Raw genomic sequence first — 15288 nt, forward strand, 5'->3', positions numbered from 1 at the left:
GCCAGACCCCACTGTCTCTTGCTTTCTGCCTTTCTCACCACCTCCCATTGTGCACAGTTGTAAACTCCAAGAAGTCCTAACTGATGCCTCTCATGCTGGTTTTTTTGTGAGCTTTCATTTGTTTGCTATTTATGTGGCTTGGGTTCCTGACGTAACCACATGGTTTTCTGATGTGTTTTGGCTGTCTTTTTAAAATATTAGGTCATTAAAAGTTTGTTTTATAGGAGTATTATGCAACTGAAGAGACAAATCACCCAAACCTGCTAAAAGAAATTTATTGAAGCATTTTTTATCCTGGCTTTGGCCTAAAAATGTATTGAAAACAGATTTTCTTAAAGAAAAAAAAAATCCAGAATTTTATAAGACTATTTTATGTAACTTTTTTTTACATTAGACAGGTACATTATTATTACTGAACAGTGTGATTTCCCACTGTATCCATGGTTAAGCATTAAAAAAAAACCAAAAAACATTGTCAATTGAGATTTTTTTTAAAAATCACCTCAGCAAGAGGATTAAATTCTAGCCTAGGATTCATTTAAATTCCTACTTTACAAACACTTTGCTGAAGAGCAGTCCCAGGCAGTAACCGTGGCGATTGATGAAGCACCTTATGGGACACTGCCACCCTGAAAGCACTGTGTCCACAGGAATGCTGACCCAGTACTACACTACTGAAATCTAAGTAGTTACATTATTCTAAAAACATTGTAAGCTGTACCACAGTGCTATATATTCTCCTTTTTAGGAAAAAATAATGTTGAATTTCCCTGCAGCATTCTGAAAGGAAGTAGGTCTTTTCTTTAAAAAGAATCCATAGCATCTAGTGGCTTGCTTGTTATTTTCCTGGAAAGGAAATAGGTGTTTTCTTTAAAAGAATCCACAGCTTTTTAGTGGCTTGTGGTTTATTTTCCTGAATTTTTAAATTCCAAGAAAGCATTACTTTGCAAAAAGTCCTTTAGTCCAAATTCAGTGTCTCTGTTTTGATCTCTTTGTAAAAGAACTCTCTGTTCATCCATTCTTTTTGCCTGAGACCGTAAAATAAGGCTAAAAAAATCTTCATCCGGTACCGTTGCGCCCTCTGTGGCAGCAGGCGGTGGAGCACATCTTTGGTCATCCAGTCTGGACCCCTGAGAGTGTACGAGAAAGATTAAGACACTTCAGGTAAGAGAAACACCAGGCTGTATGACATCTGTCAGTCCTGTGTAAACTGAAACTAAACATTTCTCTACAGACCTGAAGCCTAGTAAAAACTATTTAGAACGACTTACAGAATCAGAATGTAAGTATCACGTAGAAGTACAGCCAGAGTCTCATGGTTAGTAAGTACATTAAATCATATGATTTTAATTATAATTGATTACAAGAAATCTGAGATTAATCTCTTGGCAAGGTCACCCGTGTCCACATAGCAATTCCAGGATTAGAATCTTACCATAGCAGGTGTCCACAAGAGCATTCACCAGACCTTTAGAAATACATTTAAAACCCTGCAGAACACTACCTTTAGAAAGCCTTAGGCTAGCCAGGTGTGGTGGTATACACATGCCTTTAATCCCAGCTCTGGGGAGGCTGAAGCCAGCCTGGGCTATATAGACCCTGCCTCAGAACAACAAAACAGAGCCTTGGGGCAGGGGGCAGCAAACGCTAACCAGTGCCTGCTTCTGAAACTCTCATTTAAATTTCACCACCAGTGATACTGAGCAGTTGCAACAGAGATCATACCGCCTGAGGCCTGAAATATTTTCTCTCTGGCCCTTTACAGAACAGTCTACCTGCCTTTGTCTTAGGCATTTGTTAAAGAAATAACCCAGACTGAATTTTTCCTTCAGGTTCTAAGTGAGTGTGAGAGTGTGTGTGTGTATGGTGTGTAAAGTGGGAGAGTTTATTGAGAGAAAAGTAGCAAAGAATAGAGCTTCTAGAGCTGGGAGGGATCCCAAGAGGGTGTCCAATGTCACGATTCTTAAATTAGAAGTACATTAGAAATGTTAACTGATTGCCAGGTGCTGGTGGCTCACGCCCGTAATCCTAGCTACTCAGAAGGCAGAGATCAGGAGGATTGCAGTTCAAGGCCGTTCTGGGCAAATAGTTTGCAAGACCCTATGTTGAAAATACCCAACACAGAAAAGGGCTGGCGGAGTAGCACAAGTGGTAGAGCACTTGCCTAGCAAGTGTGAAACTTAGCCCAAACCCCAGGAGCACAAAAAAAGTAAAAGTTAATGATCAAATAAATAAAATCCAATAACTTAAGAATTTACAGTGCAGTTTCTGATGTTATAGCTCAAAAATAAGAGTGAAAATGTGGTAGTGTACCCACTGTATTGCTGGCCACTGTGCTAAGCATTACATGCCTTAAAACATTTAACCCCATAATCCTACGAGGGTGCAGGTGTCCGCTGGCTTCCTACTCAGCACCTGCACCTCCACCTCCACACAGCTGGCTCACTCATTTCTCCCATCATAATTCCTGGTCGGTTCAGCAGCCTTCAATAAATCCAACCTTGAGCACCTCCATTCCTAGACCTTTCCTTATCGTTCTCACCCTTTTCCTCTCCCTTAGCCATTTGCCCCACAGTTAGGCCAGACCCTTACTGTCGTCTTTTGAGCCAGGTTGACTTTTAGGAGTTCTCCATATATTATTGATTATTAATCATTTATCAGATGTGATTTCCAGACGTTTTCTGTGGGGTGCCTTTTTACTCTATTGCTAGTGTCTTTTGATGCTTTTTTTTTTGGGGGGGGGTCCGGGGGATAGTACTGGAGCTTGAGCTCAGAGCCTCATGCTTGCTAGGCAGGCACCCTACCACTTAGGCCATTCCACCAGCCTAGAGATTTTAAATTTAATAAGTCTTATCTTTTTTTTTTCTCTGTGCTTTTAGTGTCATTACCAAGAAATCATTGTGAAACCCACTGTCATGAAGTTTTCTCTTTACTCTTCTAAGAGTTGTATAGTTTTAGTTCTGACGTTTATGTCTTTGATATATTTTGTCAACTTCATTCTTTTGTATACAACTATCCAATTTTCCGGTTTTTTTTTTTTTTTTAATACTGGGGTTTGAACTCGGGGCCTCACACTTGCTAGGCAGGTGCTCTGCCACTTAAGCCACTGTGCCAGCCCCCAGGACTGTTTCTTATAGACTGGTCTCGGCACCTGCTGTGGTTTGAATGTGTCCCCTATGTATTGGGAAGTGAGATCTAGTAGACAGGTGATTAGGTCATGAGGGTTTGCCCTCATGTGTGGATTCAGTGTTGTTAATTTGGGAGTGGGTTAGTTTATCTTAGTTGTTTGCCTAGCATGTGCAAGGCCCTGGGTTCAATTTCCAGCACTGAAAAGGAAAAAAAAAAAAGCAGCCTCTTGCATTTTGCTCTTGCCAGGGGTTGGCAGAGTGGCTCAAGTGGTGGAGCGTCTGCCTAGCAAGAGTGAGGTTCTGAATTCCAGGCCCAGTACCACCAAAAAAAAAAAAAAAAAGAATGAAAGGCCCTTGCCAGGAGCCAGTGCCATGCTCCTGGAGTTCCTAGCCTCCAGAACTGTTAGGCAAGTAAATTTATGGTCATTATAAATTACCTAGTTGGTGATATCCTGTTACAATGGCAAGCATAAATGGAATGAAACAACATCCTTGTTGAAAGCCATTTGAAAGAATATATCTGCTAATACATATATGTGTCAGTGTGTATGTGCTACGGTTTATTTCTCTACTCTTCTAGTCTCAATACCTGCCTTTATGCCAGTACCACACTGTTTTGGTTACTATAGCTTTTAGAAACTTTGGAAATCAGGAAATGAGAGGTCTGCAGCTTCATTCTTTCTCAAGACTGTTTTGGATATTTGGGGTCCTTTGAGATTTTGTGTGATTTTTAAAGACAGATTTTTCTATTCAAGTTTAAAAAACGAGCTATTGAGTTTTTATCAGGATTTTACTGAATCTGTAGATCACTTTGGGTAGTAGTGAAATTTTAACAGTATTAGTTTTCCAATCCATGAACCATGGTATTACTTCCATTTGTTTAATTTCTTTCAGCAGCATTTTGTAGTTTTCACTGTACACGTGTTTTGCTTCCGTGATTAATTCTAAAGTATTTTACTTTTTTGATGCTATTTTAAATGGAATTATTTTAATTTCCTTTTCTAATTGTTCACTATTAGAGTATAAAAAGACAAATGATTTTTACTTTTGTTTATTCTGTATTTTGCTACATTGACAAATTTGTTGCTTAGTTCTAGCAGTTTTTTTGTGGAGTCTTTAGAATTTTCTACATAAGTTCATATTACCTGTGAACAAAGATAGTCTTCCTTTTTCTTTTTTTCCCCCTTCTTCAAGACAGGGTTTCATCAGGCTGGCCTCAAACTCACTATCCCAGAGCTGGAGTGTACCACCACACCTGGCTTTACTTCCTTTTGTCTAATTTGAACATCTTTCTTTTTCACCTAATTGCTCTGGTCAGAACATCAGTATCTGAGCAGATGTGGCAAAAAGTGCACACTGTCTTATTCTGATGCTTAGAGGCAGTCTTTCTCCATGGAGGAGGATTTAGTGCTGGCTGTGGATTTGTTGTATGTGGCTTTATTATATTGTGGCAGTTTTATAAAGTTCTTACTTGTTGGCTTCATAGAATGAGTTAGGAAGTGTTCTTTCCTCATCATTTTTCTTTGGAAAAGTCTGAGAAGAATTAGTGTTTGGTAGAACTTACCGGTAAAGCTGGTAAATTCAGGTGCAGGACTTTCCTTTGCCAGGAAGTTTTGATTGATTACTGATGTCTCCTTACTATGGGTTTCTTTTCTATTCATGGCTTGCTCTTGATAGGTTTTGCATTTCTAGTAATTTATCAGAATTATTAATAAGTAATAATGTCCCCACTTCCTTTTCTGATTTTAATAATCTGAGTCTTAGATCTTTTTGTTTTTTAAGTAGTCTAGCTAAAGGTTTGTTAATCTTTTGAAAGAATAACTTTTGAGTTTTTTGTTTTTTTTTTTCATTCTGCCACTTTGGGATCTAATTTATTCTTTTTCCTTAAGTTGTAAAGTTAGGTTGTTGATTTGAGTTCTCTCTTCTGTTTCTAATGTAAGCATTTACAATTACAAATTTCCCCTTTGGTACTCAGCTGTCCTATCATTGAGAGTAGAGCATTTCAGGTCTCCAGCTATTACTGTAGAACTGTCCATTTTTAATTCATATATTTTGATGGTTTATTATTAGGTATATCTCTTCAGTACTTTTTTTTTGCAGTACTGGGACTTGAACTGAGGGCCTACACTTTGAGCCATTCCACCAGTCCTTTTTGGTGAAGGATTTTTTTTGAGATAGGGTTTTGTGGAACTATTTTCCCAGGCTGGCTTCGAGCCATAATTTTCCTGATCTCTGCCTCTTGAGTAGCTAGGATTTAAGGTGAGCCACCAGTGCCTGGCTTTTCTTCAGTACTTTTTTTGTTGTGGTCATTGAGATAGGAACTCACTGTGCAGTCCAGGCTGGTCTTGAATTGGTGATAATTCTATGCCTTTTCCTCCCGTGGCATGCCCACCACACCTGGCTGGATCTTCACTAATCCTTGACTCTACTAGAGACTACCCCTGGGTTTTTTTGTTTTTTTTTTGGGGGGGGTGGGTGGCACTGGAGTTTGAACTCAGGACCTCACGCTTGCTAGGCAGGCACTCTACCACTTGAATCACTCACCAGACCTTTTTTGTTATGGGTTTTTTGAGACAGGATCTCACAAACTTATTTGCCTGGCTGCTTAGAACCACGATCCTCCTGATCTCTGCCTCCTGAGTAGCTAGGATTACAGGTGTGAGCCACCAGTAACTGGCTCCCAGCCATTTCTTCAGATAGGGTCTTCCCTCTGCTTAGAACCAGCCTAAGTCTGCAATTCTCCTCTGCCTCCCAAGTAGTTGGGGTAACAGGTATGACTCTCAGTGAACCATGCCTGGCCCAAAATACCAATCTTGGTTAAATGTATCTCTGCCATTTCAAGCATCTGGTTATGACTAGAGAAAACAGAACTGCACTGACCAATCTCACTTCAGGTAGGTCCCCAGCACAGCTCAACCTCACTACTTTTCCTTGGTCAATTCAGTTTCTCAAAGGCAATTGTTTTCTACTTTCTTTCTCTTCAAACTTATAATGTCCATCTAATTCAGCAGTGATCTGTTCCTTCATTTCTTTAAGCAAAATCTCTTGAGAAGGTTTTCCATATTTACTCTGTCCCCTTTAGTACTTCCCATTTTCTGTACTTGCTCAAGCCTTTGGTTCCCACCACGCCAGTCAGTGTCTTCAAGTTACATGTTGCCAGATCTAGTAGTTCAGCTGATATCTTAATATACTTCCTTAATATACTCTTCACTTGGTTTCCACTATACCATACTCTGTTTTCTTTTAACTCTGGCTCTTCTTGTTTCCTTATCTATTACTTAGGTATAATCCTTTTCAGGGTTTTGATACTAGCTATATGCTGTCGCCTGCAACCTCCCTTTCACTGTCTAATGAATATCTCAAACTTAACATAGCTAAAACAAAACTCATGCTTCCCAAATCTGCTTCTCCTCATCTTCTCCATCATCATTCTTTCATCCTATTACTCAAAAAGATAGAAGTCATCCTTGAGTCTCTCTTTCACTTACACCCTCCATGCAGCTTAACAGGACTTGCAAACCAAAAACCTTAAGAATATATCCCTATTCTACTTATCACAACTAGGGCCATTCCAACCCAAGTCACTACTCTCTTCTGCCTGTATTTCCAGCTGGTTTCTGCACTGATACACTTGCCACTCTATATTCTTCCTTCAGAACCCTCCAGTAACTTCCAAACCTATTTAGAACACAAGATTTCATGATGGGCTGCAGAAGCCTGTATGAGCTAGGCCCTGATTACTTCTTCATCCATGTTTCATGCCACTCACCTTTTCCCCTTACCCACTCAAGCCACACTGGCCACTGAGCCATTCTTGAACCTGGTACACTAGTCCATCCAAGAGGGGCTTGCTATCTGCATGGAATGCTCTTTCCCTTGATGGCTGACTGCTTCACTTCATTCAAATCTCTGTTTAAATGGCAATCTAGAAAGGTCATCTTTAAAACAGATGCTTCCCCAACCACTCCACCTTTTCTGGTTGCCTACTACTCCTTCAGCCTTCTTCCTCTTCTTTCTTTTTTTCTCAGTACTGGGGTTTGAACTTAGCCTCAAGCTTTCAAGGCAGGCACTCTGTACCATTTGAGTCACTCCACTAGCTCCCTTCAGCCTTCTTTAAGTTTCTTTATGGCAAGTACCACTGTGCCTCTCTGCTTGATATATGCTTGAATATAAAGCACACTTCCTCACTGCCTCTCCCACTAAAAGGTAGGATCCTTTAAAAAGCAAGTGCATCCTCAATGCCTAGAACAGCATCTGGAACACAACTGGTGTGCAACAGTGTTTTGAATGATGGACAAGTAAATAACTGATTCAAAATGAGTCCTTGCCAAGTAAGAACCGTAACACTGCCAAAGCTCTTGACGGTATCTGAGCTATGTACAGAATGGAAAGCATACAGACATACTTGACACTTTATAAGGATGTCAAAGAAGTCTTCATCAGGCTCTTTGTTGTCATTAGTTACTAGGTGATTAAGTACTGACTGACTGTTGTTTTTCGTCAGACGAAGCCCTGGCAAATTACTGAAACTGGCCCTCTGGTCATCTAGGCGGCGGCTCTGCGAGCTGGCAAGAAGGTCTAAAAACTCATCCGTGTTGGGGGACACCACAGAAACAGATGGTGCTATGAATAAAAAAAAAAAATTGAAAATTTTACAAAGATGGTTAAGCATATTTGTTATATACATAGTTTTTTTTTAATACAGACATGCTTTATTGAAAGTTTTTCCCCTAATCATTTGATTAAGAAAGTTACTGGTAACACCCACGCACAGGAAATCAATGTGAGTCAATGCCCTGTATAGCTATCCTTATCTCAACCAGCAAAAACCCTTGTTCCTTCCTATTATTGCTTATACTCTCTCTTCAACAAAATTAGAAATAAGGGCAAAATAGTTTCTGCTGGGTATTGGTGGGGGGGAGGGAAGGGGCGGAGTGGGTGGTAAGGGAGGGGGTGGGGGCAGGGGGGAGAAATGAACCAAGCCTTGTATGCACATATGAATAATAAAAGAAAAATGAAAAAAAAAAAAAAGAAAGTTACTGTTAGGAAGGCAAAAATCCCAAACACTTCATTTAAAGGGAAAAAGAGAGCTAAAGGTTGAAAGATGTAAGAACTAAAACTAGTTTTATGCCTTCTCAGAAAGAGGCAAAAGGAAGTTTATATAAAGAATTCTTAATATACTAATGGCTAGGGTTGTATTAAGACAGTTTGAAGTCATTCATTCAACAGTGTCTATTGTGTAACTATTACATTCCAGGCATGGTTTTAAATACTGAGGGAAAAAGACAAGGACCTTACCCTCTACTACTATTTTTTTAAGCTATAACTTTTTACACAGCTGTTTTCTATCTTGCAACCCAACACCTTGTTTAACACTGTCTCTGATCAGCTTCAGCTAGATGGCTTTGGCTTTTATTGGCAGGGAGGGGAGAATGAACCCCTCAGTACTTGAGATGGTACTCTTGGAGGTTATTAAGAGTTGTCTGTATTTCCCTTTATCTAATGCTCATCCAAAACAAAACTAAGGTACACAGCTAGATTTCAGAAGGTAAACAAGCTGTTTTAAATAATTTCTCAGGGCAGGTGAGTGTTTTTTTCTTCCACACACTGGATGGGAATCACTGTGAACTGAACTTAAGTCCTGCTGATAAGTCTCAGACTCTCCAGAAGACATCTTTTAGGAGTTGAAATACTCATATTTAGGCTCACTGTGCAGCCCAGGCTGGCCTCTGAACTTGAACTTAGGATCCTCCTGCTTCAATGTGAGCTGACAGGCATGTGCCACCATGCGCACCTCTCGTTTTTTATTTTAAATCAGATTTTTTTGCCCTACCTCAAAGAAACTAGAAAGGCAGTATGACATACTTAGTAGAAAGTACACTGGACTAAAAACAAGACATACTTAAGGGAACTTAAATCTTATTTGAACAAAATGAATATCAGCATCTTAGCTACACCTGTATTCAGGGTCATTTATTACATGTTCTATGAGAACTAAAATCTCAGAAATAAATCATGTGAATGTCAAAGAGAACTGTTAAAATTAGAGGAGAAGCACAGATGGCTTACTTTTCAGCATTTTGGGGGGAGTGGAGGCAGTTGCTGTTGAGGCTGCGTGGCAGGTGTTTTCTTGTAAGCAGCACCTCTGGTCATCCATCCTGTTGCTCTGAAATCTGCTTAACAGGTCAAGGAATCCCTCATCTCCAGTGGTGTCTGCGCTGACTTTCTAAAATATTGAGAGAAACTCTAGCTAATTATTCTACCATCAGGTCACTGAGAAGCAGATGATGCACTCAAATGTAAAAGGGAAAGAATGATTAAAAATTGACCTTTAATTTTCAAAAAAGAATACAAATGGCAATATTGATAATAAAATGTTATTTCAGTGCAACTAACAATTCTTTTAATTGTTATTTTAATTAACTTCTGTATTTTTAAGGCTAACAAAATGCACCTCAATCTCAAGAAAACTGCCACAGATACTGAGCTATGCAAATGCAGTCACTTAGGGATGGGGACATGCTCTGAGAAATGAACAGCAGCACACTCACACAAATCTGGATGGCATGGCCTACTACACACCTAAGCTACGTGATCTGTACACTGTCACAGATGTGTCCATCAGACTGAAACGCTGACATGGAGGAAATGGTTATGTCAGCAATGCAGACAAGTACTCAGGCTCAAAATTCAGTTGTAAGATTATACAACAGTAAACTGCGCTTTAAAAATTATTAACCTATAGCCTGGCCCAAAAGACCAAAAATCGTATGTTCTCCCTCATATGTGGACATTAGATCAAGGGCAAACACAACAAGGGGATTGGACTTTGATCACATGATAAAAGCGAGAGCACTAAGGGAGGTGTGAGGATAGGTAAGACACCTAAAAAACTAGCTAGCATTTGTTGCCCTTAACGCAGAGAAACTAAAGCAGATACCTTAAAGCAACTGAGGCCAATAGGAAAAGGGGACCAGGAACTAGAGAAAAGGTGAGATCAAAAAGAACCTAGAAGGTAACACCCACGCACAGGAAATCAATGTGAGTCAATGCCCTGTATAGCTATCCTTATCTCAACCAGCAAAAACCCTTGTTCCTTCCTATTATTGCTTCTACTCTCTCTACAACAAAATTAGAAATAAGGGCAAAATAGTTTCTGCCGGGTATCAAGGAGGTGGGGGGGAGAAGGAGAGGGCAGGGTGGGTGGTAAGGGAGGGGGTGGGGGCAGGGGGGAGAAATGACCCAAGCATTGTATGCACATGTGAATAATAAAAAAATAAAAAATAAAAATTATTAAACTAATTAGGAAACCAAGTGCATTTTGCTAGTATAGTGATTTCCAGTGTCTTTTTTACTTTCATTTTTGTGTGTGTGGTACTAGGGATCAAACTAACTCAGGGTATCCTATTAGTCCCTAGGGAGCCACTCCAAGGTTGGTTGGTTTTTTTTTTTTAATGAAAGATTTGAAGATACTGAGAAAAATACACATAAACTATAAATAAATGAATTTATGAGGAGGTGGAGGCTGTCAATACATTTATTTGGAAGGTCCAAAACTGAAATGATTAATGCAGTTTAATGTAAGTAATTAAATTTTTTTTGTAATGTAAGTATAATAAGGCAATACATAGAAATCTTGTGGGAGTAACTAATTCTTAGGGAAAATTTCATAGATGTATTTGTGCTGGCTTCTCATGAATGAACAGGCATTTGCAGGTGAAAGATGTGTTACCCTGTTGACCAGGCAATTCCAAAGATTTGTAGTATGCAAGAACAATGGACTAAAGGGTAGAGGTGAATAAGGAGAAGGTCTTCTGGAAGCAGTACTAGCAAGTCTGGTCTGCATTCTGTGGGACAAGGGGCACCGGCAGCAGAGTCAATTTGAAACAGTCTGTACAGAAACTGCCCCACCAACAGACTGGGGGCCAGGAACAAAGGGAGGGAGAGCAGGTGCCTCTTCCAAAAGTCTGGGTAAGCGATCTTTGGAAAAAGACTACAGATCGGAAGGACAAAGTGATTGGATATGGTTAGCTAAGGAAGGTCACTCCAGGGACAGAGTCCACGGTATCCCTTTAACTGAGATAAGGAAAACAGGAGTGACTGACTGAGATGTACTTAAGCACCAACAAGACTTTTTTCTGGGGGCAAAAAGTTTTGTAATTCCAATTCAAAATTCTAAACATCAAAACACAACATGGCTCTAAAAGTGTAGGCAATTTCAGTTGAGCAAAGTGTGCGTATTTAAGACCCAAACCTTGAATAAAGCTGTGCCTTCCCTGAAGTCTAGTTTTGCTCTGGTCTACAAAAAAATTCCTAAACCATTAATATGTGTCACATCATTTGTCCTCTGGTTAGTCATAGAGCGATCAGAAAAGGTGTTTAAGAAGCCACTGATAAAAATCAAGAAAAGGACACAAGGCTGAGTAGATATAAATGGAATTCTGACAAGAGGAACTCAACAGAAAGTCTCCAATAAGCAAAAATAGACTTTTTTTTTCCAAAGGCTTTCATTGAGAAAGGGACTTGACAACAGGAATCGCCTTCTTTGTTAATTATGTTATCCTTTTACAGAATACAGATAGCTTAGCCATTTCCTTAAAACTGATCAATAAACCCAAGGTGTTTTACCCCTAAAATAGTTAAATTTAATAAATTGCTTTTTTCATCAAAAAAATTTTCAATTCTATGTACTTTTAATCCAATTAATAGAAGTTGATGCTAGCACCCATTTTTCATTCTAAAATAGTATTTAAAAATCCTTGTACAGATTGCAGTCCAAGGACAGCCCCAGTTAAAAGTGCAAGATCTGAAAAAATAAAGCAAAATAAAAAGGGCTGGCATTGTGTCTCAAGTGGTAGAGCGCCTGCCTAGCAAGCGTGAGGCCCTGAGTTCAAACCCTAATATTGGAAGAAAAATCCTTGAATATCTGAATTTAATTTTTTCTGGCTTCTAAGATGAGTTAGTTTTACTGGCGGACAGGGTAGTGAGATAAATGGTATTAATATTTTTGCAAACAACAGTGACTTGAAACACAAAGCTTATCCATGAATACAGTAACTCCTATTTCTAGCTGTGAAGATAGACAATACAGAGAAATATGGACAAGTTCTTTGAATAGCAAAGATATTTTATACTAAGTGTCTAATTTAAATGATCAAAAAATTCAGTATGAATACAAGAAAGCTAACAGATTAGGTACTCAAAACATAAAACATACCCTCTGAGCACCAGGAACTCGGTGGTCATTGGAATTACTGGTATTCTGGAGCACTTTGGTGGAAGAACTGGCTTTGTACTTTTTCCCTTTCAGTCTGTTGACAAAGAGTAGCTTTGCAGAAGGTTTGGCGATAAGTGGTTTTTGTTTAGCAAGAATTTCACTGTTCCAGTTCTGTACCTACAAGATAATAAATGAAAAGAACCCCAATCTTTCTGGTTTCCTACATTAGCTTGATACCTTCACTCATTGACTAATGGGATGGGAGGAGAATTTTCAATCTCTTAATCCTTTCAGTGTATCTCACTATTTTCAAAAGCTTATATCAAATGCATACTGTGGCTCTCTCATGATGAAAACATTAAAATGGTGGGGTTAAAGAACCTAAGGATAAGAACCTGTTCACCAAAAATAAAATGTGAATGGTCAGAGAAGGACTATTGTAGTGGGTGTGAGTTACATAAAAATCTGTAACAACTAGAAATTTGGGTATATGTATACTCTTTAACCATAAAAATGAACATCTAAAACTGTTTTCAGCTAGACATGGCACCTGTAATTCCAGCCACTTGGGAGGCTGAGGCAAGAGGATTGGGCCCGGACAACTTACTGAGACCCTGTCTCAAATAAAAGGGATAGGATGTAGTTCAATCGGTACAGTACCTGCATGACATGCTCGAGGCCTGAGTTCAGCCCCCATTTCCACCAAAACAAAACAAAAGAAACTACTGTTTTCACTAAAACACAATACATTATCAATAGCCAAAACCAATTTGTATAGGTCAGGTTTAAGCCTGACACTGTGCCTCACACCTGTAATCCCATCTACTTGGGAGGCTGAAGTAGGAAGACTGTGAGTTCAAGGCCAACCTGGGCAACATAGCAAGACCCTGTCTCAATGATAACAATAAAACTCCAACATCAAAAACCTCCTGGCTTAAACAAACATGGCACTCTCTAACACAGTCAAAATAGTAAGATTGAATTCAAAGGAAAAATATACAGAATATATATGCTCTGCGATATCTGCAGTTTTTACATTCAATCTTAAGTGTTTGCAAATAATTCTAAAGGTCTGTGCTGTGTAATCATTGATAATACTGGTGAGGCGTGTTTTTCATAAGTAAAGTTCATATGCATTTAAATGCACAAATCTTAAGCGTGTAGTTGAAAGCCATATAATCTCTATCCCAATTAAGACAGAGCATTTCTATTTCAGATACAGAAAAGTCCCCTGTGAGGTATGAACTGGAATAAGCCCAGCTTGGAGGCTCACATACAGAGTGAGACAAGTAGATAGAAAGTGAACCACGCCATCAATTCCTTTTCACAAACAGGTTATGGGGGAAAATATTTTCTAGAGTGAATTTCAGTCTGTTGGTTGAAAAATAAAAAGAAAATAGTCTTTGATTTGAGACAAACTGAGACTGGCAGAATGGCTCAAGTGGTAGAGTGCCTGCCTAGCAAGTGTGAGGCTCTGAGTTCAAACCCCAGTACTGCCAAAAATAAATAAATAAAAAATAAGAGAACGTACAAATGTTCCTAAAGCCCAAGTAAAAATATGAAAAATTAAAAATGTTTTTGTAGTTATTTGGACTATTCAAACATTGGATAAGAATACACAATATGTATGTTAATGTCTTAAGATTATAAAGGAACATTGTTTTCAAGTTCTTTTGTTGTTTTTGGTGTTGCATGAGAGCTCTACCACCAAGCCACATCCTTAAATGAGCAAAACTATGGATCAAATGTGAGAGTATGAAAAAACATTTTCACACATCTGGTTCAGACATCCATGTCTCAAAAGTTCCCTCTCACTGCACTCTTTCCCAAGAAGCACCTTTTCCCATCTCCCTGGCTTCTTATGTACATGTCTGTACTTTGTTGAGAGTAATGAAATGATGAACTCTTCAGAACTCTATTGTTAGGAAAAGAAACCAACACAGAGAACTACTTTCACTGAAGCATCTTAAAACAGAGATAAAACCTAGCCCTTGAGAATTAGAGGGCTGAAACTGGTCAACTTCTTACAGAATTACTATAGAAAGTAAGCAGAGATAACTGCTACTAATTTTGCTACTTATTAGTAAGAGCCTACAAGAAAAGATTAGAATTGCCCTAAGTTAAAAAAAATAATTTGTGAAATAGAAAGTTACTCATGAGATAAGAGCTGAATATTTTGAGAGAACTGCAAAGTCCTTCAAAAGTCACCAGAGATTTTAAACAACGTGAGTAACTGATATGAATCCAAAAAAGATAAGAGACTTTTGAAGGCTATTTGCACAGTGTCAATATTAAAGAAATCATGCTAGTTATTATAATGATGGGGTAGAAGAATATTTAATGACACAGAAAGATTACTTTGTTTTCCTGAGACAAAGTCTTGCTACCTTGCCCAAGATGGCCTCAAACTTAGGCTGACCTTGAACTCAAGATTCTTCTGCATGAGCCTCCCAAATGCTGAGATTACATGTCTAGCTGGAAAGATTTTTTTGGCAGTGCTTGCAATAGAACTCAGGGCCTTATGCACACTAGGTAACCACTCTACCATTGAGCTCCATCCCCAGCCCTGGGTTTTTTGAGACAGGGTCTCTACATAGTTCAGGCTGGGCTTGAACTCACTATGTAGCCCAGACTAGCCTCAAACTCATGATCTCCCTACAATTACAGATATGTGCAACCATGACTGGCTGGAAAGATGTTTTTGATGGATGACTACATATTATAAAGTATAATAATATAACATTCAAATGAAAATGCCAGATGAATATACACCAAAATATTAGTAGTAGCTATGAATAGGAGGTGAGATTATTGATTATTTTAGTTTCCTTGCTGGAATTCTCTAAAGTTGCGAAAATGAACCTATTTTATAAGAAGTATAAAATACACAAGGGAATGAAAGTCTTATTTTAACAATGCAAAATTAAATTAAATGGAGGTAGA

General features: G+C 38.8%; 1 protein-coding gene across 3 annotated transcripts in view; it reads right to left on the reverse strand.

Moving 5' to 3' along the window:
* Positions 1–259: 259 nt before the first annotated feature.
* Gpsm2 (G protein signaling modulator 2) overlaps positions 260–15288 on the reverse strand; it is a 45587-nt gene continuing 30558 nt past the window's right edge. For all 3 annotated transcript variants that reach the window (XM_074050853.1, XM_020161388.2, XM_020161382.2), the window contains 4 exons: positions 12346–12522; positions 9198–9354; positions 7534–7751; positions 260–1130 (listed from right to left, as the gene is read on the reverse strand). In XM_074050853.1, the coding sequence (XP_073906954.1) occupies positions 906–1130; positions 7534–7751; positions 9198–9354; positions 12346–12522 (777 nt within the window). In that variant the 3' untranslated portion in view covers positions 260–905. The remainder of the gene's footprint in view (positions 1131–7533; positions 7752–9197; positions 9355–12345; positions 12523–15288) is intronic.

This window comes from Castor canadensis, chromosome 12 (assembly GCF_047511655.1).
Source record: "Castor canadensis chromosome 12, mCasCan1.hap1v2, whole genome shotgun sequence".
NCBI classification, from domain to species: Eukaryota; Metazoa; Chordata; class Mammalia; order Rodentia; family Castoridae; genus Castor; species Castor canadensis.